The 22,883-nt window shown below is 40.5% G+C and overlaps 2 protein-coding genes across 2 annotated transcripts; both read left to right on the top strand.

The window, feature by feature from the left end:
* The first annotated feature begins 1,887 nt into the window (after positions 1-1,887).
* Positions 1,888-9,316, top strand: LOC131961087 (high affinity choline transporter 1-like). Its single transcript, XM_059326360.1, has 9 exons — positions 1,888-1,904; positions 3,681-3,865; positions 4,033-4,146; positions 4,729-4,884; positions 5,283-5,431; positions 6,200-6,343; positions 6,571-6,724; positions 7,343-7,560; positions 8,762-9,316. Exons 2-9 carry the CDS (start codon positions 3,682-3,684, stop codon positions 9,314-9,316), a joined length of 1,674 nt encoding a protein of 557 aa, XP_059182343.1. The 5' UTR covers positions 1,888-1,904; position 3,681.
* Positions 9,317-12,412: 3,096 nt separating this feature from the next.
* LOC131961088 (high affinity choline transporter 1-like) lies at positions 12,413-21,660 on the top strand. The gene is made up of 8 exons (XM_059326361.1): positions 12,413-12,596; positions 12,790-12,903; positions 13,169-13,324; positions 13,461-13,609; positions 14,468-14,611; positions 19,954-20,107; positions 20,672-20,889; positions 21,163-21,660. Exons 1-8 carry the CDS (start codon positions 12,413-12,415, stop codon positions 21,658-21,660), a joined length of 1,617 nt encoding a protein of 538 aa, XP_059182344.1.
* The last annotated feature ends 1,223 nt before the right edge of the window (positions 21,661-22,883 follow it).

Here is a 22,883-nt window from a genome sequence, read left to right on the forward strand (position 1 = left end):
GAAGCCCGCCAACTTCTGTCCCCACAGGACAATGTTGCATTACACTTTGATTGTGCTTCACATTCTCCAGCAGCAGCAGCAGCAGCAGTTTGAGGTAGAAGTCCAGGGTTTTACCTGACGGGGTGATCTTTTGGTAAAATGGACCAGGGTGCTTGATTGGGTGGTTGACCATGTCTTGTTACTACGGGACTAAATTAAAGTCAACACTTCCATCCAATCTCACTATATCACACATGTTTTCCACTTTCATTTTGGTCTCTTTCTATCTGGGAAACTAATTAACCTCTCAAAGCACTGGCTTTCAAAAAAAAAAAAAAAAAAACATTGAAAATGTCCCTCGTTTTCTTCTTTCACAAAAATGTTCATACATTGGTAAATATGTTTAATGAGACTAGGATGTCTACACAACTATGTGAGTCGACTGCCTTCAAAACTTTTAGCACTTCACCCGAACAACCGAAGCTGCAAGAGTTAATAACCTTATTGGGGCTAAGTTGGATAAAGCAAAGGAAATAAAGGCAAAATTTATTGTGACCTTCTTGAATCTCACACCCAACAAATACCCCATTACAAAAAACAAAACAAAAAAAACACTAATACTAATAAAAAACTAAACTAAAACTAAGCATTTTCAAAAAAATAAAAAAAATAAAAAATTAGCAAAGTCACTCTAAAAACGAATTAAAACTAAGTGAATTTGAAAACCAAAAAAACGAAATTAAAACTAATGAAAAATCCAAAACTAATATATCCTTGTTGAGTAGAAGTGACTTCAACAATCAAATGTGTATCACAGTACTGTGTCAAAGCCAGATCTGCCAGATCCTCGCTCAGCCGTAGCTCTTAAACCTGTGAGTACTTTAGATTAGTTATTGAATAATATGCATGGCCTGCAAAGCACTTCTGTCTGCACGGAACACAGAAAGAAAGAGACAAATGCAACAGATCCACCTTGGAGGCTAGCTGTTATTGTCCGGTTAACACAATCTATTCAAGCTACTAGTAAATTGGAGGAAAGGTTAAGTCTGTGTCACTCTCAACTGAGGAGAGTGCCTGTGACAAGATATAGAAATGTCTGTATCACATAGGTGATGAACACTTTTTGCAGGCTCACTGTGTTCTCTACGGTCAGACCTCTATCATCACGCATGCCTGTGTCCTTTCTTACCATGACACTGTACTGCTGCTCACCCGGTAGTCCCATGATGTTTCTGTTCTGCGGTTAAATCCTGTCAGGTTTAATGAGATCAAAATTCAGATAGGATCCACGTAACAAGGTGCCAATGCTATTTCTTCACAAAAAAACAAAACAATTTAGAATGAAGCACCATCAGTGTTTGTTTACAACACAACCTGATCCTCAAAGTTAACAGAGCTCTTCTGATACTTTATGCCACCGGAGGTCATGTTACAAGGAGGTGATGGTTACTAAGATACCTGCAACGCTACCGGAGACTCTATCGAAGACTTGTGGTACTGAAGGCTGTAAATGGTTGATCTCACGGCAGCTTCTTGGTGCATCAGATGTGAAAGTGAAGAGTACTTTTGTGTTGGATGACATGTTTTGTTTAAACTGGCTGTTGTGCACTTCAGTTTAACACCTCTGGAGGCTTCACATCTTCACATAAAAACAAGAGAAAACCTCCGTCTGTAGGCTTAATTTTGGTAAGGGAAAAAACGAACATGACCATTTTCGAAGGAGTCCCTTGACTTCTGATCTCATGATATCTGAATGAAAATAAGTGCTATGGGTACACACAAGTCTCCCCTTTGCAGACATGTCCACTTTGTACAATGCTCATGCATGATTCGGCAAAAACCATGCAGTTTTTTGCATGCAGTATAATTCTTGAACAGTGTCTTTTTCTAATGTTATTCCAGTGTGTGTGTGTGTGTGTGTGTGTGTGTGTGTGTGTGACCATGCATATTCTTAATGCTACCCCTCCATCAAAAGTCTGGACATGTTACTGGACAAGAATTTTGTGCATAAAGTGTCATAATTTTTTTTATTTTTTAAATATTTATTAACGAAAAAACAAAAAAGAACAGTTGATTACTTATTTGGAGCCACAATATGAAAACAAGACACTAAAACACATTTCTAGACAACAAAAACATATTTACAATTTAGACGTAATGTAAACACAAATAACATACATAGAATAATATAAAGGACTCTTTTTTTTGTTGTTGCTGCATTTGTATTGTTGTGGTTATATGTTATGTTTAATATAAGTTGATCAGCCCAGTACTGGCAGAACAATAAACTCAGCAGAATTACAGAATAAGATTTAGCAGAAAATTGACATTAGATATACATTTTTGGAATTCACACTTTGTTCAAAAATCAAAGTGCTGCCAAGTGTTCGGTTTGTTATACTAATATATACTGTATACAGTTTATATAACTCTCCATAGAATCCTCCACATTTTAGATGGTTATGGTTTCTCCTTACCATATTTTATTCTTGGTATTTTAATTCAAATAAAATACATCTCACAGCATCAAATAGTTAGTTGGCATAGAAACGGGTTGGAAATAACTTTTTTTGATCAGCTGGTGTTTGCAGAGCAATTTTGCAGCAGGTGAATCAGGGAGGAAAATCAATGTAAATCCAACTTCAGTCAGGAATACTCTCGTCATAGATTTTAACCATTTATTGCAAGATGGTTCGTACAGTTGTATTTGGCGGTGTGGGTCCTGCTCTAGAAGCTATCAGGCAGTATCTGTGCAGCATGCAACAGATTCTGGCTGAGAGTGCAACATTCAATCCCCCCGGGACATGCAGAGCAGAACCTGAATATGCTATATGCAATAGTATTGACACTTGCAGACATTACAACATTGCAAATAATTCATCCTAAAAATACTCTTACTCTGGCTTGTACAGGTGGTGCTTGGGGTGGTGGAGGGAGGTTAACGCAGCAGTGGAATGAGAGGCAGAACAGTTTAAATGGACCGCCTAGTTGTGTGTGTGTGATAGTGATTGGTTGGGCTTGGCGCGGTTGTCAGACCAGCTGACAGCCAAGCAGGCGTGACTACCGTATTCCGCCTGAACTAACGCAGAGCTTAATTAATGCCAAATGAAGTAGACTAATCATTGATGGATGTTACTGATGGATGTTACAGCATGCTATAGCAAGACAGAGGCAGGTTTGCTTCAATGTCATTTATGTAATCCCTAATTTATGTAGTCCCTCACATTGTTTTTAGTCTGTGGTTGTTTTTTTGGCCTCCCTTAGTTTCCTCTTTAGCTCAGTTTGGACAGGCCAGACTAGACAGAACAGTTTAGTAAACTGACCAACTCAAATGGCATAAAATTGGCAACTATTTTGAAAAATATTGGACTTATTCTTTAACCAAAAATACCAACAATTATCTGGTCCCAGCTTCTCCAGTGTGAGTATTTGTGTAGTGCTTGTTTCTTTTTGACAAGTAAAAAAACCCCTTTTTTTTATGTCTATGTTTGCAACTAATATATATCATTGTCAGTATTAGTGCATACTCTAAAACCAGCACAACACAATTTAATATTTTACACATTTAATTTGTCTTTTACTTGACAAAGGGCCAATAAGTTTATATGCTACAAGTCATCAGAGCTCAATGTACAGCTTTCTCTAAAAAGGGATATGACTTTTGTTGTTGTTGTTTGTGTCCTTCTCCCACAGACACTGAGGATGGCGGTAAACTGGGCAGGACTGATCTCCATCGGAGTGTTTTACATAGTCGTACTGGGCACAGGTATCTGGGCATCCAGGAAGTCCAAACGTGAAGAGAGGAAGTGCACTGGGAACCGCAGTGAAGTTGCAATGGTTGGAGGGAGGAACCTAAACCTCTGTGTCAGCATTTTTACTATGACAGGTTAAAAAAAAAAGATGATAATTATAACATCAAAGATTATCATAGTCACCGAACAGTGATTCAAATGTTCAGAACAGCAATTTATTCACATATTTTGAAATCAGTAAAAATTTTATTTAAATGCATTAAATTCCCAAAACACCTGTATGTATCCTGTTGTTGTGCAGCCACTTGGGTGGGAGGAGGCTATATTCTGGGTAACGCTGAAGTGGTCTACGATCCAACAAAGGGCTTGGTGTGGGCAACCGGACCCATTGCCTATGTCATTACTCTGGTTGTAGGTGAGTAAGGTCAAATACAAATGCTTCTGTATGGGCTTTAATTTGTTCCATTAATACCTGTGAACGCACAGAGGGGGATGTACAATAGTCCTTGATTTCTTTGCTATCCACAAATACAAATTTCTCATTTGAAACTTGTATTTTGTTTGTTTTTTTACAAAAAAGTGTGAATTTGTCAATATATTGTGTATTTGTAAATACACAATTTTCCATTTGTAAAAACAAAAAAGCCATTTGTTTAGCAAAACACGTGCAACTCAAGGACTATTTGTAGATCACCCTCTGCCTGTGCGTTTACAGGTATTTAGACAAATTTAAGCCCATACGTATGGTAAAACCTGCTTGATAATTATAATAATAATAATAATAATAATGTAAATCAGTTAATCTCAGTACTATAAAATGGAAAATACCATTTTCATTGTGTCAGTAGGCCGCTTTTAAAAAAAATAACATTATTAATTACCTTTGACTATTACACATTTACTAATGTATCCAAGGACATTATCATTAACCACAATAAATGAAGACATGGAGAAAGAGACTTTAAACTTACAAATGTTTACGTTTGTGTGACTTCAGGTGCACTCTTCTTTGTCAAGCCTATCCGGTCGAAGAACTATGTGACCCTCATGGACCCATTTCAGGAGAAATACGGCAACACTGTCGCTGCTGTTCTTTTCATTCCCGCTCTCATAGGGGATATCTTGTGGATAGCATGTGTTCTTGGTGCACTGGGTAAGTCAGAAACTAGGACTTAATGAAAGATATTCTTGCAAAATCAGAAAGACAAATCCAAATTTCAATAATAATGCTGCAAGTATATGTTTTTAGACCACAATAATACACTGAAAAATGTTTAGGTGTAAATTAATGAAAATAAAGTGTAAATATGTCTGTGCTTATTAAGGAATGCATAGATATAACTATCAAGCTATGAGTCAGTTTGTTATTTAAACTTACTATTAATGGCAGTATGCCTGCTGTAAATACAGTTTAGTGCAGCACTAGTGTTATGCCCTTTGACCAACAAGGGAATAAAATAAGTATTTTAAAATAGTAAAAATTACACAGCGACAATTTGTTGCTTTAGTACTTGAGCTTGAGTTTTGTGAAATTTGTGCATGTGGTTACAGGAGGGACGGTAAGCGTGGTCATGGATATCTCCTCCTCTCTGGCTGTGGGAATCTCTGCTGCTGTGGCGGTCATTTACACGTTAATGGGAGGACTTTACTCTGTGGCCTATACTGATGTCATCCAACTAAGCTTCATGTTCATCGGCTTGGTACGAACATTACAGTTTTTAGGACAAACCAAATTATTTAACGTATGGTTTTTAGCCTGGCGGTGTGGCTCTAGGAAAGTTGGTCATTTTAGTTTTGTCTGAAATATTTCAACAATTATCGGATGGATTGCTGTCACATATGGAATCTGTGAATGAATGAATGAATGATGATCACAAGAAATCATTAACAAATGAACAATAACCTATGGATGAACTAGTCCATTTTAATTCATGTGAACTGAACTTTGAACTGTGAACTTAAACAACACTGTTAGAATGACAATGCAATTCATTATGTTATCAATTTGGGCCCCATTCTCCAATATTATCTGAAGTTCTTTCTTAAATTTGTTCTTAACAGTCATAATAAAAGCATACATCGTTCCCTGAAAGGACATGCCAGTTGAACCTACGTATCACAGGTAAACGCCCAGCCAGAGACTTTAGAGCCGTGTGCACACACATACATTGAAAAGTTGAGAGAATTAAGTCAGCAATGCTTCAACAAAAGTCTAAAGAGGATGGAGCACCAGACTCCAAACAAAAATATCAGAGGTGATGAATGTCAGAATTTTTAATAATTTGTCTTTAGAATAGTTGGTGAATGAGGCCCTTTGTGAGCATGTTGCAATAAGCTGACATAAGCATGTGCTTTGAGCTAAAAACAGCTAGAAAGGCTGTTACGGTGTCAGTACTATTTTTTTTATTAATAGAGCTATGCAGGACTGATATTTGTAACTCTGTTTCCTGTTTCTCTCCTTATTTTAGTGGCTCTGTGTGCCTTTTATCCTGGTAAGCCCCTCCTCTGCTAACATCACTGTTGCTGCAGTAACCAAGCTGTACCAGGAGCCATGGATCGGAAAACTGGAGCCAGAAGATGCAGGTCGCTGGGTAGATGACATATTGCTGATGGTAATACCCCCCAATTATATATCTTTGACAGTAAATACCCTAAAATGCCTTCTGTAGTAAACGTGCAAGATAAAGAGTTCCTTGACTGTATTGAGTCAAACATTATACTATATAGGAAAATAAATAGGAAAAATGTCATTTTAAGACCTCATTATTCATGTTGAAAACTTTTAAACGTGATCTCTGTTGCAATCCCCTAAGAAATCCTGTCTTTATTCCTCTTGAAGGGCATTGGAGGTCTCTGCTACCAGGCTTTCTACCAGAGAATCCTGTCCACAGCCACCGACACCCAAGCGAAGATCACCTGCTATGCTGGAGCAGTGTTATGCCCAATCCTTGCCGTCCCATCACTCATCATTGGAGCAACGGCGGCATCCACCAGTATGTAGATTTAACTATCTCATCATTGTCCCATTGTAAGGACTTCTATTGTTAGTTGATATTTACACCGTGACGTTTCGCCTTCATCTGAATGTCCCAGAGGCGTAATGGGGGGGCTGAGTGATCCGCCCATCTGTACCGCCTTCGGAGGTAGTAACAGAGGCGTTAAATATGAAGAGACTGTTAGAGGCAGGATTAATGTGAACTGACTGAGCCAGCAAGACGGAAAATATGTGATGTATGTTATTTGTGTGACCAACACTTGGGTAATAAGAGAGGAAGTGGTACATATCGTCAGAAAAACGCCTTTCACTTGACTCCGACAGCAATTGAATCATGTTCAGCAAAATGCAGAACAACTTTGCTTGATTCTGTAGAATCTCTACAACTCTACTAAGGGCAAAAAGTCAACTCCCCTGAGATTTCAGAACAAGACCATTGGCTGTAGATTGGCAGTGCAGCACTGCCCCTGAGTAAATGTAATGTAAACACATTGAAGCCCATGTCTTGATCAGTATTTGACCAGTTAAAAACATTCTTGTTCCCATTAGTCACAAAAACATGGACAAATAGGGTCCAGATTGAAAAATGCTGAAGTTCTCCTTTATTGTTTGCCAGATTGGAACCAGACCCACTTTGGTTCTCCCAGCCCGTACGAACAGGGCAAAGCTGGTATGATCTTGCCAATTGCCCTTCAGTACCTTTGCCCTTTCTACGTCTCACTGGTGGCTATGGGAGCACTTGCTGCTGCTGTGATGTCATCAGTTGACTCTGCACTTCTGTCTGCCTCCTCCCAACTGGGCCGAAATATCTTCAAGAACATCATCTACAAAAAGGTAACATCTCACATGACCACATCATTGTTAGATGGCATGACACTCCACATTACTAAGCACTGCATGGATGGCCACGTTATGTTGTTACCGGAGACAAGGCTGCATAAACACATAACAGACTTATCTAAGAAGTGGAGTGAGCAGGCCGCTGATGGAGGGATGGAGCCAGACTCTTAGTTTCTTGAACGCAGAATATTACTTCAGGTGTAGGTTTTTGTTTGGAAAGTTTGTTGTAAAAAAGTTTGAAAGTTTGTTTGCTGTACATTTTGAGGTCATTGCACAGGGAGAAAGAGAAAATCATGCTTGACTATGTGTGGTACTCCAGAATGATCTTTAAAATAGATCCATCTAAAAGTAGCACAAGGAAACGATGACATTGAAACCTCAGGTTCAGGTGAGGCTTGGATGAAACAAGAGAAAAATAATGAAACAATAACGCATGAGGCCCATTGACTAGCCTTAATTTTCACTCAAATTTGTATTGTGGAACCATAGACTGTATAAAAATAATGGACGTAGTCACCGTGACATCACCTTTGGTTTGTGGACTGCCCGACTGAAGAATCGAGTTCGGAGTCGTGGCAGTCGCCATCTTGCTTTACATCCATCGCCATCTTTGTTTTTTGAAACCGGGAGAGAAAACAAGACACTTTTTCATAAACAAAATGTTCAAATAAACTTTCATGAACTGAAAACACACGGTAAAAGGGTCAAAGTTCTGAGACAAAAACGCGTCAGATAAGGTTACGGCTATTGTGATGTACACAGTGCCATGATATGCATTGTTTTGCTATGCCTCTCTCTTGATGTCAATCAAAGGTAACCACGCCCCAAATCATAGGCTTTTTTATCATCCATTTTCTTCTAAATGGAACCATTATTTAAACAATTAACATCATATTGTCTAGAAACTAACGATTGAGACCATAATGTCATGAGAATTTTTTCAGGATTTTTTTTCAAGTGAGAAGTCGTCTAATTTTGTATTGAGATACTTAGGACCGGACTTCTGTTGCAACTACCGTTGGCGCCCCCTGTTAGAACTTTTGAAGGATTGCAGGCTTATGGCATTTCCGGGTTTGCTTCACTGGTCAGACCTGGAGGTTGCCATCTGTGTGGAACTGAAGTATACAAGTGTGATCATCATTTTCGTTTGATAAAAGTAGCTTGATTGCTAATAAAATAATTTCCTCTTTTTCAGGCATCAGAAAAGATGATTCTTGTAGTGGTTAAAGTGTCGGTCCTCCTGTGTGGAACGATGGCAGCAGTCCTGGCCATGACAGCGAAGTCCATTCACCTGTTCTGGATCCTCAGTGGAGATGTCGTGTATTCAATGATGACCCCCCAGGTGGTTTGCACCTTCTACTTATCTCGGTGGGTGAACCACTACGGAGCCTGCTCTGGCTTTGTGTTGGCAATAGTGCTGAGAGTTCTGGTTGGAGAACCCTTGCTAGGCCTTCCTGACATACTGCCCCTGCCGTGGGACAAGATACAGGAGGACGGCCACCGATACCGCTTGTTCCCTTTTCGCACCGCGATCATGCTCATCACCATCGGGACTATTTTACTAGCATCACGCCTTGCTGCGTGGGTGTCGGAGAAGAGGCTGCTGAAAAGAATAAGTGGTGCTGAGACTCACACAAACATACATTACATGGCACCAGCCCAAAAAGATGTGGAGGAAAAGGAGATTGAATATGACTATGCCCCGGGAACGGACTCAGGGGCAGGTTGTGGGAAAGGCATACATTGTTAATACACATAGAGCATTCCATGTGCCAGTACTGGTTCAAATATCAATCAGATATGTTGTTGTGTTGTTACTTGTATGTGATTGTGTGCAATGGTGGAAGAAGAATTCAGATCCCTTACTTAAGTAAGAGTACTGCAGAAGTAATCCACTACAAGTAAAAGTCAGATATTGGGAACTTACTTGAATAAAAGTACAAAAGTATCAGCATCAAAATGTACTTAAAATAATTATCGTTTGTTGATTATTGTAATTGATGCATTTATGTAAGCAGGGTTTTCATTTTCTCAATATGGATCATTTTAACTATTTAATATACTGTTATAATATTTAATTAAAAAGTATTTGTTTAAAAATGATCATGTTTTTTATGTTAAATCTTGACCTGAAAAGTAACTAACGCTAGCAGCTAAATGTAGTGCAGTAAAAGTTCAACATTTGCCTCAAAATGTTGTGGATAAAGTATAAAGTTTCATAAAATGGAGATACTCAAGTAAAGTACACATACGTAAAATTTGTACTTAATTCCAGCCAGGGATATCCTACTACCTACCTCAGAGTTTGTCTAAAACACCCATAACACTGGATGATACAATTCCCATTATACAACTGGATAGCAACACCTTTTTTCTTTAAGATTGTCTGAACTCAAAAAGACCATGCTTCTGGAATGGTTGCTTTGCATAGTTTTCAGAAAATAACGAAAAGATTTGTCCTTTGTGCATTAATTGAGTTACCATGGTTTTATCAATTAACTTTATTTGTATTAAGAAAGCACTATCCATGTAAAATTTGAAAATGATTATTCCAGGGCCAATACTGGCTTACTGATAACATGGGACATACAGAAGAAAAGTTATGTTACACTTTTAAACCAGATGAGGTCATCAAGAACCTATTTATCAGTTACCTGTTGAGCTAAAAGCGTGACACCTATTTTATAGTCTATGGGTTACAGCCAGTCTCTTCTACTTAAAGAGAAGTACTCACTCCTCTGTTACAGTTTTGGCTTGTTGATCTCTACTCACACTTCTATTCCTCACAACACTTTCTGAAGGCAAAACAGGTAATTAAATATGATTAATTATTAATGTATGATGAGAGCTATTATTATGAGTGAAATTATGAGAATATATATCCCAATTTTATACATACATATAAACATACACATATATATATACATGTATATATATATATATATATATACACACATTATGTACACAAAACTCAATTGTCTAAATCTCCAAAAAGTTTCAATGAATGTGACAAATTTAAGATTGTGGATTGGCAGCAGCTATGCCACAGGACAAAGACTAAATCAGTAAAAACTAATCAATATATATATATATTTCATTGATACATTTTTTTAAATATATATTAACTTGCATAATGTATGCGCACCGTGTGTCCTAGGCTTGTTCATGCAATTATCTATGTGCTTGTGTAAATAGGTATCGAAATGATAAAATCGGATGTGTTCTATTTATGGATTTATGGCTTTGGCAGGTTGGCGACCAAATGAAGCATTGAGGGATAATACAGGTTTGTAGTCTCACAGTTTAAACTCCATGAATTGTTTTGACTAATTAACACAGGTTGTGTTAATTAGTCACCTTTTTGTCAACCCTTTGCCCAAAGGTAGATGGCAACTAGCAAGCACTGGATAAAGAAAAAGGTAGTTTTAACAGCAAGTTCAGCTACAAGCCCTGCCGAATGGTAACCTGATGCTTCCAGATGGTTTTTGATCATTGGAAACTGTTTGGATAAGGGCACACATTAAAAAAATACATTGGATAAACCATCCACCTAAAACTGTCACTCACTGTCCATTATGAACCACTCAGGAGAAGAGCAAAAGCCTTAAGTTCTGTTCTCTGCTTTTCTTTTATTGGAGAAATACTCTCCAGTTCTGCAGTTGTGCGACTCAAATGCATTACTTGGAGCCTGACAATATGGATTTACAATCTTGTGATATCACGAGAATCCAGCTTGAAAAAAGACCAAAGTTATTTGCATTCATTGTCATTGTAACCTGAGGTACCACCAGAGTACATCCAGTCTTGATTACTATTTTCTGACCAAGCACCCAATGAATGCATACAGTCCAGTCAGCCATGAATTGATTAACAATTAGGAGGACACGGGTTTGTGTGAATTAACCATCCACCACTGGATCAAAGAAACACAACGTGTATGAAGACAACTGCACAAGTAGCGGAGGAGCTGGGAGACACTATGAATGTGGATTCGCTGGAGACTATTTAACTTCACTCGCAATCACAGCACATCATTATAACCAACAGTGGAAAATAGTAGTTAACTCCAGTTCTATTAATACATGCGTAGCCTAGTAACTACTGTGTTATTAATTGATTTCCAATAATAAATCAACACACACTTGCATTAAGTAAACATGTTTTATATTTTGATAAATATTTGAAAAATCTCCCTTTAAAGTACACTTTAAACAGATGAAAAATTTGATTAATTTGCAAGTATCTATGATAAGAATTTCTGTTTTATTCTCATATAATGCCATATTTTACAGTGAGGCTGTACAATACCTGCTTCTTATAAACTGTAAAATGTTAAACTCAGATTGCCATAAACTGTGTTGTGAAGATGGCTGCAGCCTGCAAGGTCACAAGGACACAAAGGTTGATGAGCAAATACCTTGACTTTTGTACAAAATTAAAGCTTTGTTAAATTTGATCAGGCTGAATCCGGTCTCCTCTTTAAACCTGTGAGAGAACAAAAAAAATCTTTCATCATGCAATTAATTTCAATAAAATATTTCCATTGATTGACAACCCTAAAAACTGCTTTGTTCTCCTGAAGGTTGTTCCCTCGCTTCATTCACCCTCTAGTTCACTCGGCCACCATTGCTCTCTCTCCTTCACTCAATGAGCCGTGAAGGAGGGCCCAATTTAGTTTATAAACAGGAACTGATACATCTTGCATAGTGTGACTTTAACAACCTTGTTCATTCTATCAAATTAAAAAGGTAAAAACCTGGAATTAAAATGACATTATATTAGCTGCACGCAAACATGCTCAACGTACAGCATTGTTGCTTACGTTCTTTCCCCACAGACACTGAGGATGGCAGTAAACTGGGCAGGACTGATCTCCATGGGAGTGTTTTACATGATCGTACTGGGCACAGGTATCTGGGCATCCAGGAAGTCCAAACGTGAAGAGAGGAAGTGCACTGGGAACCGCAGTGAAGTTGCAATGGTTGGAGGGAGGAACCTAAACCTCTGTGTCAGCATTTTTACTATGACAGGTAAATGATTATAACAATAGTAAAAACATCATAGATGATCACAATAAATAAATTAGGCCTTAAACATTCATAAAATCAATTTATTCAGGGGCATTTAGCTTACAATCATTAAAAAAATAAATGTATTTAGATCTTTTTTATTGTTTCATTAATTTTATTTATAATTCCATGTTTGTGTCCTAATGTCGTGCAGCCACTTGGGTGGGAGGAGGCTATATTCTGGGTAATGCTGAAGTGGTCTACAATCCAACAAAGGGCTTGGTGTGGGCAACCGGACCCATTGCCTTCACGTTGAACATGATTGTAGGTGAGTGAGGTAAAATACAACGCATATGTAACATAGTGAAACTGCTCAATAATCATTCTTAAAAAGTATGATAAAATGGCAACGCAATTTCAATCTATTACAGAGATAATATCAAGCGTTAATATTTTGTCAGTAGGCTGCTGTTAATACATGTTAATACTTCCACATATACCATCTACTAAGCATTTACTCAGGCACCAAAAACCCTTTCAAAATTAAACAAATGTTTAAATTTAAAGTGTTTGAAACGTTTGTGTGACTTCAGGTGCAATCTTCTTTGTCAAGCCTATCCGGTCGAAGAACTATGTGACCCTCATGGACCCATTTCAGGAGAAATACGGCAACACTGTAGCTGCTGTTATTTTCGTTCCTGGTCTCATAGGGGATATCTTGTGGATAGCATGTATTCTTGGTGCACTGGGTAAGTAAGAAAAAATGACTTAATGGATACATTTCTTGCAAATCATAAAGTTAAATCTCAATTGTAAATCTTGAGATGAGTAAGAGTTTTGTTAGAGTTGTTCATGCCTCACTCCAATGCATGTTTGTGGTTACAGGAGGGACGGTAAGCGTGGTCATGGATATCTCCTCCTCTCTGGCTGTGGGAATCTCTGCTGCTGTGGCAGTTACCTACACGTTAATGGGAGGACTGTACTCTGTGGCCTATACTGATGTCATCCAACTAAGCTTCATGTTCATCGGCTTGGTACGAACATTACAGTTTTAGGAAAAACTATTTAATGCATGGTTTTTAGCCTGGCGGTGTGGCTCAAGGAAAGTTGGTCATTTTAGTTGTCTGAAATATCTCAACAAATAATTGGATGGATTGCCGTGACATTTGAAACAAATTCGGTGTCTGTGAATGAATGATGATCATAAGAAATCATTAACAAACAAACACACCATAAACTATGAATGAACCAGTCTATTGTTATTCATGTGAACTGAACTTTGAACTGTGAACTTGCACAACACTGTTAGAATGACAATGCAATTCCTTATGTTAACAATTTGTATTTTGTATTGAGTAAATTAGCAAATGTTCACATGAAAAAGTGCTAATGTAATTGTGGGTTATACATCAGCATGCTAGCATTGCGTTTGGCCCCATTCTCCAATATTATCTGAAGTTCTTTCTAAAATTTGTTCTTAAGAGTCATAATAAAAGCATACATCGTTACCTGAAAGGACATGCCAGTTGAACCTAAGTAGCACAGGTAAACGCCCAGCCAATCCTCATAAAAAAAGACTTTAGAGCCGTGTGCACATTGAAAAGTTGAGAGAATTAAGTCAGCAATGCTTCAACAAAAGTCTAAAGAGGATGGAGCACCTGACTCCAATCAAAAACATCAGAGGTGATGAATGCCAGAATTTTTTTATATTTTGTCTTTAGAATAGTTGGTGAATGAGGCCCATTGTGAGCATGTTGCAATAAGCTGACATATGCATGTGCTTTGAGCTAAAAACAGCTAGAAAGGCTGTTATGGTGTCAGTACTATTTTTTATTGCCGCTTTGCAGGACTGATATTTGTAACTCTGTTTCCTGTTTCTCTCCTTATTTAAGTGGCTCTGTGTGCCTTTTATCCTGGTAAGCCCCTCCTCTGCTAACATCACTGTTGCTGCAGTAACCAAGCTGTACCAGGAGCCATGGATCGGCAAACTGGAGCTGGAAGATGCAGGTCCCTGGGTAGATGAGATACTGCTACTGGTAATGGACACCTGAAATTTCACTAAAATCTCTTCAGTTGTATACATTCATTCATTCAAACCTAGGTGCATGTTTTTGGACTGTGGGAGGAAGCCAGAGTACCCTGTAAGAACCCACGCTGACACGGGGAGAACATGCAAACTCCACACAGGGAGGCGAACCGGCTCTTGATGAGGCAAGAGTGCCAAACACGACACCACCATGTAGCCCCAGTAGTATACAGTTGCAAGAAAAAGTATGTGAACCCTTTGAAATTACCTAGTTTCCTGCATTAATTTCACATAAATGTGATCTGATCTGCATCTAAGTCCCAAGTATAGACAAACACAATGTACTTGACCTAATGCCACACAGACAATTATTATATTTCATGTTTTTATTGAACACATCCATTAAACATTCAAAGTGATGGTGGAAAAAGTAAGTGAACCCTTGATTTAATAACTGGTCTGGCTGCCTCCTTTGGCAGCAATAACCTCAGCCAAACGCTTCTGATAGCTGCTGATCAGACCTGCGAGGAGGAATTTTGGACCATTCTTTCTGACAGAACTGCTTCAGCATAGCCATATTCTTAGGATGTCTGGTGTGAACGGTTCCCTTCAGGTCAGTCCAAGGCATCTCTGTTGGACTGAAGTATGGGCTCTGCTCCCAGTACCGGTTCACCCAATATGCACACTACGCACGTTGCGTAGGGCCGCAAACTGATAGAGGCCCTGTGAAAAAAAAAACCCAAAAACGTGATGACGTGACTGTCGCGCTGCTTGCGGATCGTCAGATTCCCAGTGCATGTGCATCAACCTAGCAAGGTGAAGCGGAGTTATCCCTCGGGGAATGAGAAAAGGAGAAAGAAACAGCATGAAACTGTAGTCAGGTAACCCTTGCTCTTGCTGGCTTCTATCATTTTAGTTGTAGTGTAGTTACAACTGCACTTATACAAAATGTAACGTCCATCCATCCATCCATCCATCCATCCATTCTCGTCCGCTTATCCGGGGCCGGGTCGCGGGGGCAGCAGGCTAAGCAGGGCATTCCAGGTGCCCCTCTCCCCAGCCACAACGTCCAGCTCCTCCTGGGGGACCCCGAGGCGTTCCCAGGCCAGGCGAGAGATATAATCCCTCCACCGTGTTCTGGGTCTTCCCCGGGGCCTCCTACCAGTTGGACGTGCCCGGAACACCTCTAACGGGAGGCGCCCGGGAGGCATCCTTACCAGATGCCCAAACCACCTCAACCGGCTCCTTTCGACGCGAAGGAGCAGTGGCTCTACTCTGAGCTCCCTCCGGATGTCTGAGCTCCTCACCCTATCTCTAAGGCTGAGCCCAGCCACCCTACGGAGGAAGCTCATTTCAGACGCTTGTATCCGCGATCTCGTTCTTTCGGTCACTACCCAAAGTTCATGACCATAGGTGAGGGTTGGAACGTAGATGGACCGGTAAATCGAGAGCTTTGCCTTCAGGCTCAGCTCCTTCTTCACCACAACAGTCCTGTACAACGCCCGCATCACTGCTGACGCCGCACCAAACCGCCTGTCCATCTCCCGTTCCATTCTACCCTCACTCGTGAACAAGACCCCAAGATACTTGAACTCCTTCGCTTGAGGCAGTACCTCTCTCCCCACCCAGAGGGGGCAGTCCACCGTTTTCCGGCAGAGAACCATGGCCTCAGACTCGGAGGTGCTGACTCTCATCCCAACCACTTCACACTCGGCTGCAAACCGCCCCAGTGAGTGCTGGAGGTCCCGGCTTGATGAAGCCAAAAGAACCACATCATCTGCAAAAAGCAGAGATGCAATTCTGAGGTCACCAAACCGGATCCCTTCCTCCCCCCGGCTGCGCCTTGAGATCCTGTCCATGAAGACCACAAACAGAATCGGAGACAAGGGACAACCCTGGCGGAGGCCAACACCCACCGGGAACGTGTTTGACGTTGTGCCGAGTATGCGGACACTGCTCTCACTTTGGTTATATAGGGACCGGATAGCTCGTAGCAACGAGCCCGGTACCCCATACTCCCGCAGTACCCCCCACAAGACTCCCCGAGGGACACGGTCATAAGCCTTCTCCAAATCCACAAAACACATGTAGACTGGATGGGCAAACTCCCATGACCCCTCCAGGAGCCTCGAAAGGGTAAAGAGCTGGTCCGTTGTTCCACGGCCAGGACGAAAGCCGCATTGTTCCTCCTGAATCTATGGTTCGACAATCGGCCGGAGCCTCCTTTCCAGCACCCTGGAGTAGACTTTCCCGGGGAGGCTGAGAAGTGTAACGTAATGACTAAATATTGACTAACACTGAATTTTGTTTGCTTGGATAGCCCACAGGCAAACAGATGCAGATATCTTAGTGAATAAATAAATGTTGTGAAATATTATGAGAATGGTGCTAAATAGGCTAAATAATAATCTAAATCACCTACATTTGAAGTATATGAAAGTAAAACAAGTGCAGCCAATTTGATGGAGCTGAATTAATAGTAGCCTTATCTATATTTTACAGGTGCTATGCTTAAGCTTCTCACAAGCAGCACAGACTCCAGCCAGTCAGCCAGTGGAGGGACAGAGTCAGCTTCATATAGGACAGGCACAGATGAGCCATTTACACCTTCAACCGGCACAGATAAGTCAGATGCAGCCGCCTCAGGCAGTACAAGCAGCATAGATTCAGTACAGCCACCGTTGTCAAGTATAGACACAGGAAGAACAGGCAGGTATAGGCCGGCTCTAGCTGAAATTTTATTTGAAACTGTAATTTATGTTTTTATGTGGCTTATGAATGATTGATGCATGTATGTATGTATGTATGTATGTATGTATGTATGTAAGAATGACACTTGTTTGATTTATGTAAGATATGCTGCTACTTGCCCCTGTCTCCTGCCTTATAGGGACCACAATGGAAATAAGCCTTAGGGCTTTATTGTGTCATCCCTGACTATTTTTTATCTATTTATATTACGTATGACACAGGTTGCTGTTTCATATTTTTTATATCAAGAATGGTCAAATAAAATCAATCAATCAATCAATCAATCAATCAATCAATCAATCAATCAATCAATCAATCAATCAATCAAGTCATTCTGTAGTAGATTTACTTTGATGTTTAAGGTCATTTTCCTGCCACATCACCCGACATCTACTGATCTTCAGCTGGCAGACAGCCACCCTGACATTAACCTATTGAATTCCTTGATAAAAATGGGAATTTAGTTTCCTCTCAATGATAGCAAGCAGTCCAGGCCCTGAGACAGCAAAACAAGCCCCAAGTCATGATGCTCCCTCCATCATACTTCACTGTTGTTTTACACCATACGTAGTGGTGTTTGTTCTTGATAAACAATTCAACCAGTTCAACTTGTTTCATCTAGCAAGGAACAACTTGTACAACTCTGTTTCATCAGTCCACAAAACATTTTCACAAAACATTCCAGTCGTGTTGTGTCGTCTCCATTTGTGGACAATTTGTCATGGCATTGCTTTGTAACCCCTTCCAGTCTGATGATAATCAACAGTTCTCGATCTTCGGAGATCTCTGTTTTGTGAGGCATGGTTCACATGAGTAGCAAACTCAAAAGGTTTGAATGTTGATAGATCAAAGTATCTCTACACCTCAACTCAAATCTCATTTCATTGTTAGGACTCCAAGTTTGCCAACTCCTGACTCCAATTAGCTCTTCATGGAGTCATCAGCCAAAGGGTTCACTTACTTTTTGTACCGGCATTATGAATGTTTTCATTGATATATAAAAACATTAAATATTATCATTTTTTGTGTGGTATTAGGTGAAGCATGTTGTGTTTTTCTATACTTGGGACTTAGACGCAGATCAGATCAAATGTTATGACAAATGAATGCAGAAAACTAGGTTATTTCAAAGGTTTCACATACTTTTTCTTAATGCTCAATTCAGATTTTTTTTGCCCTAATGGGCCATTTCTTTCGATATGCTTTGTTGGTTACGATACGACCCATTATTATGGATCCCACTAGCCTGGGTATACCCAGACTGCCTTGCGCGTTCGATTTCATTTCGAACTGCGAAAGGGTCTGGAAACCAGGGAGGTTTCTTAGCCCTGTTTTAGGGATCCAATCACAGAACTGGGAGGGACGGCAAGACGATGACGCGTACTACCCGGCAGACGGAAGCTTGTAGTTTTCTTACGGATCCAACATGGCTGCAGCAGACGCGAAACTGTCTTTAGCTGTAGATGGTGTTTTAAATAGTTTAGAGCGAAAGTTGAAGGGTGAAAGGTCTCTTGGCGGCTCCGCTGTCACCCTGGCTCGTAGCGAGATCACCGGCGTTAAGGTGGCGGGGCTATTAGCCGCTAGCGGCGCTAATCACCGGCGCTACCGTAACGCCGGTGATCTCGCTACGAGCCGGGGGACAGCGGAGCCCCCAGAGACCCGCAGCAGCTTGTTTATTGCCCATAAAATCAGTGGATGTGTGTGGCTGAATGACATGAGGGGGAATAAAGCGTGAAAATAAATAATCTTGCAGAAAGCAAGAACTGGAGAAGCAACGCAGCAAGCAACACTCTCTCACAGACACACACACAACAAACATCCATTTCTGTAGCTCTACTACGTCATCTGGTATAACTGATATGATTGGCTAAGAGCTACCTACAGACGCTTTTGGTAGACATTCTAAGTGCCCAATAAACGGCTCCGGAGGATCGTAAACCACACCTCCTCTACGGAGAAATGAATGGCTGGTTTCCAGACTAGATCTCATTTGAGATTAGTCTGGTGTTAGCCAGGCTAGGATCCCACTGCAGTTCTGAACAAAACCCACCTTGCAACGCGAGGACTGGTGAGGGTCGTGCTTTACACCCTTCTGTCTTAACATTTACGTTTAACGGGTGACGGTAACTTTAGGGTTGGGGTTAACTTAAAATTACACAATGATCATGTCCGTTTAGTCGCGGTTAATAAACATGATGACACTGTGTGATGCATGACGTAAGGCACCGTGCTGGCCAATCATAGCGCAGGGTGTGACTTGTTTGGAACTGCAGTGGGATCCATAATTATGTGTGTCACCGCGAATACTTCTGAAGTCTAAAACGTCACTGTCCTTCTACTGACTACCACCATCAAAACTGTCTTCTTGTCTTCCTGAGTGACCCCACCACCACCAGCTCAGAATTGAAATTGGGTTTCATGTGATTTGTGCAGTTCACACTGTTATAACAAAATATGATCTGGATTTGGGCCACTTTTGTCTGCAGTCAGAACATAGCCTTTGGGAACTTCATTATGTTAAAAACTTCATTGCAGCAATGTTTCCCCAGCATTAACTCTGTTGCAATCCCCTAAGAAATCCTGTCTTTATTCATCTTGAAGGGGATTGGAGCGCTCTGCTACCAGGCTTTCTACCAGAGAATCCTGTCCACACCAACTGATGCCCAAGCGAAGATCACCTGCTATGCTGGAGCAGTGTTATGCCCAATCCTTGCCGTCCCATCACTCATCATTGGAGCAACGGCGGCATCTACCAGTATCTACATTTAACTATCTTATCATTGTCTTTGCGGTCTTTGAATAATGATTTCTGTGGTATTATAAGTAGTAGCTGAAATCAGTAATGAGTCTGTTTTGTGTGGTACTGTATAACTGGTGGTCTATACAGTGCACAACTCATCAGTTTTAAATATTTGTGTTTAGAGGGGAACTTTGATATAAAAATTTTTTTTTTTTTAAATCTTCCACTGTTAAGCGAGAGCACTACAGTACTATAGCCTAAATTACAAATGTTTTTTTTTGTATATAACAAAGCTATTCTTTTTAAACTTTTTTTTTTCCCTTGACAACTTGTCAAGGGAAACAACTTCTTTCAATAATGCTTTTAACACATAACTATCTGTCATTGGCAAAACCAAGAACCTTTAATTGCCACAGAGGATAACATTGCAGCCTTTTTGGTGACAGCTGGCTGCAGCACTCTTGCTTAAAACTGGACCAGTTTCTCACATGATTGTCCCCATTAGTCACTTTGAAACAAAAACATCAGAAAATGGGATCCAGATTGAAAAATATCTAATTACCTGTTAAATTTTGCCAGATTGGAACCAGACAACCTACGGTTCTCCCAGCCCGTACGAACAGGGCAAAGCTGGTATGATCTTACCAATTGCCCTTCAGTACCTTTGCCCTTTCTACGTCTCACTGGTGGCTATGGGAGCACTTGCTGCTGCTGTGATGTCATCAGTTGACTCTGCACTTCTGTCTGCCTCCTCCCAACTCGGCCGAAATATCTTCAAGAACATCATCTACAAAAGGGTATGGCATGTTATGGCATTTTTTGTCGTTATTGCTAGATGGCGTATTCCATAAATACATGTTTAATTACAGTAAAAATACATTTTACTATTCTGATAGTTAATAGTTTTATAATTTAAGCAATTTATTTTGCAAGACAAGCAAAGAGGTTACAGCCATGCTCGTGGCTCTTTAGATTTTTTAGGTTGCCTAAATACACTATTAGTGTGATCCACATTTTGTTTAATACAAGTAGCTTAATGATGGCTTGTAAAGTTTTTTTCTCTATTTCAGGCATCAGAAAAGATGATTATTGTAGTGGTTAAAGTGTCGGTCCTCCTGTGTGGAACGATGGCAGCAGTCCTGGCCATGACAGCGAAGTCCATTCACCTGTTCTGGATCCTCAGTGCAGATGTCTTGTATTCAATGATGACCCCCCAGGTGGTTTGCACCTTCTACTTATCTCGGTGGGTGAACCAGTACGGAGCCTGCTCTGGCTTTGTGTTGGCAATAGTGCTGAGAGTTCTGGTTGGAGAACCCTTGCTAGGCCTTCCTGACATACTGCCCCTGCCGTGGGACAAGATACAGGAGGACGGCCACCGATACCGCTTGTTCCCTTTTCGCACCGCAATCATGCTCATCACCATCGGGACTATTTTACTAGCATCACGCCTTGCTGCGTGGGTGTCGGAGAAGAGGCTGCTGAAAAGAATAAGTGGTGCTGAGACGGACACAAACATGCATTACATGGCACCACTCCGAAAAGATGTGGAGGAAAAGGAGACTGAATAACATTACCATGTGTTTATGCAGTAACTGTATTTTTAATGGGCTACACGGTGGTGTAGTGGTTAGCGCTCAGAGCTAGAGGGTCGCTGGTTCGCCTCCCGCCTGCGGCTCTTCTGTGTGGAGTTTGCATGTTCTCCCCATGTCAGCGTGGGTTCTCACCGGGTTCTCCGGCTTCCTCCCACAGTCCAAAAACATGCACTTAGGTTTAATTGGTGACTCTAAATTGCCCATAGGTGTGAATGAGAGTGATTGTCTGTCTCTATGTGTTAGCCCTGCGATAGTCTGGTGACCTGTCCAGGGTGTACCCCGCCTCTCGCCCAATGACAGCCGCGACCCGATTGCGGTTAATGGTAATGAATGAATGTATTTTTAATGAGCAGGTAAAACAAATTGACATGTACAAAGTGGAGTACAAGAGCCTTATTGATATGTTAATAGGGACATGAGTCGCTTACAGATAAGACAAGAATATTTTAAAATCCAGACTGCTTGATCAAACTACAAGTTGTACTGCTTAAACCAGCATTACATACAATTGTTTTGCAATTCTTGAATAAAAACAGCAGCTATTACTTTCAGCTGTGTGTCTGAACATGCATTTTAAAAGTGTTTTCTTGCCTGAATATTTTACCGCACTTCAAACACTGGAATGACTTCTTGTTCGAGTGGATCGTCACGTGCCTTTTCTGCGCTCCCAGAGTCTGAAAGGATTTCGGACACACTGAACACCTGTAAGGACTCTCTCCTGTATGTTGGCGCATATGAACCGTCAATAGGCACTTTGCTATGAAACCTTTTCCACAGTGTTTGCACGTGTACAGACACTCATCTGTATGAGGGGCTGTCAGGGACATTATTCAGAATTAACATTCACACACACACATAGAAAACAAAACACATTCACACACTATAGTAAATGCTTTTGGGAAGGAAGGTGTTTCAGTGTAACTGGAAGGCGTTTCAGAGTGATTGGATGATGCCGGTTCCAGGCGGGTTAACGATGGTGCGCTTTGTAGCCGCTGCTCATCGGTAACCAAAACGAAATAAAACATTGGGCCTCATCACGAACCGTTCTTAAGGACAAATTTGTTCTTAAGTCTTACTTACGAAGATTTTACTAAGATTGTGGCATTCATGAATTTTTTTTAAGAACGGTAAGAAGAAATCCTACAAACACTCAGGAGTACTCTTAAGCACATTTCAGTGCTGACATGTTGGCGTGGTTG

The sequence above is a fragment of the Centropristis striata genome, chromosome 22 (genome assembly GCF_030273125.1).
Source record: "Centropristis striata isolate RG_2023a ecotype Rhode Island chromosome 22, C.striata_1.0, whole genome shotgun sequence".
In the NCBI taxonomy this organism is placed as follows: domain Eukaryota; kingdom Metazoa; phylum Chordata; class Actinopteri; order Perciformes; family Serranidae; genus Centropristis; species Centropristis striata.

Excerpts from the sequence above, each read along its gene's own strand:
- LOC131961088 (XM_059326361.1), top strand. The coding sequence starts at position 12,413 with ATGGCAGTAAACTGGGCAGGACTGATCTCCATGGGAGTGTTTTACATG. Across the intron at positions 13,325-13,460 it reads ATGTATTCTTGGTGCACTGG|GAGGGACGGTAAGCGTGGTC; the intron begins GTAAGTAAGAAA and ends TTGTGGTTACAG. Across the intron at positions 20,890-21,162 it reads AGAACATCATCTACAAAAGG|GCATCAGAAAAGATGATTAT; the intron begins GTATGGCATGTT and ends TCTCTATTTCAG.
- LOC131961087 (XM_059326360.1), top strand. The coding sequence starts at position 3,682 with ATGGCGGTAAACTGGGCAGGACTGATCTCCATCGGAGTGTTTTACATA. Across the intron at positions 5,432-6,199 it reads GCTTCATGTTCATCGGCTTG|TGGCTCTGTGTGCCTTTTAT; the intron begins GTACGAACATTA and ends TCCTTATTTTAG. Across the intron at positions 7,561-8,761 it reads AGAACATCATCTACAAAAAG|GCATCAGAAAAGATGATTCT; the intron begins GTAACATCTCAC and ends CCTCTTTTTCAG.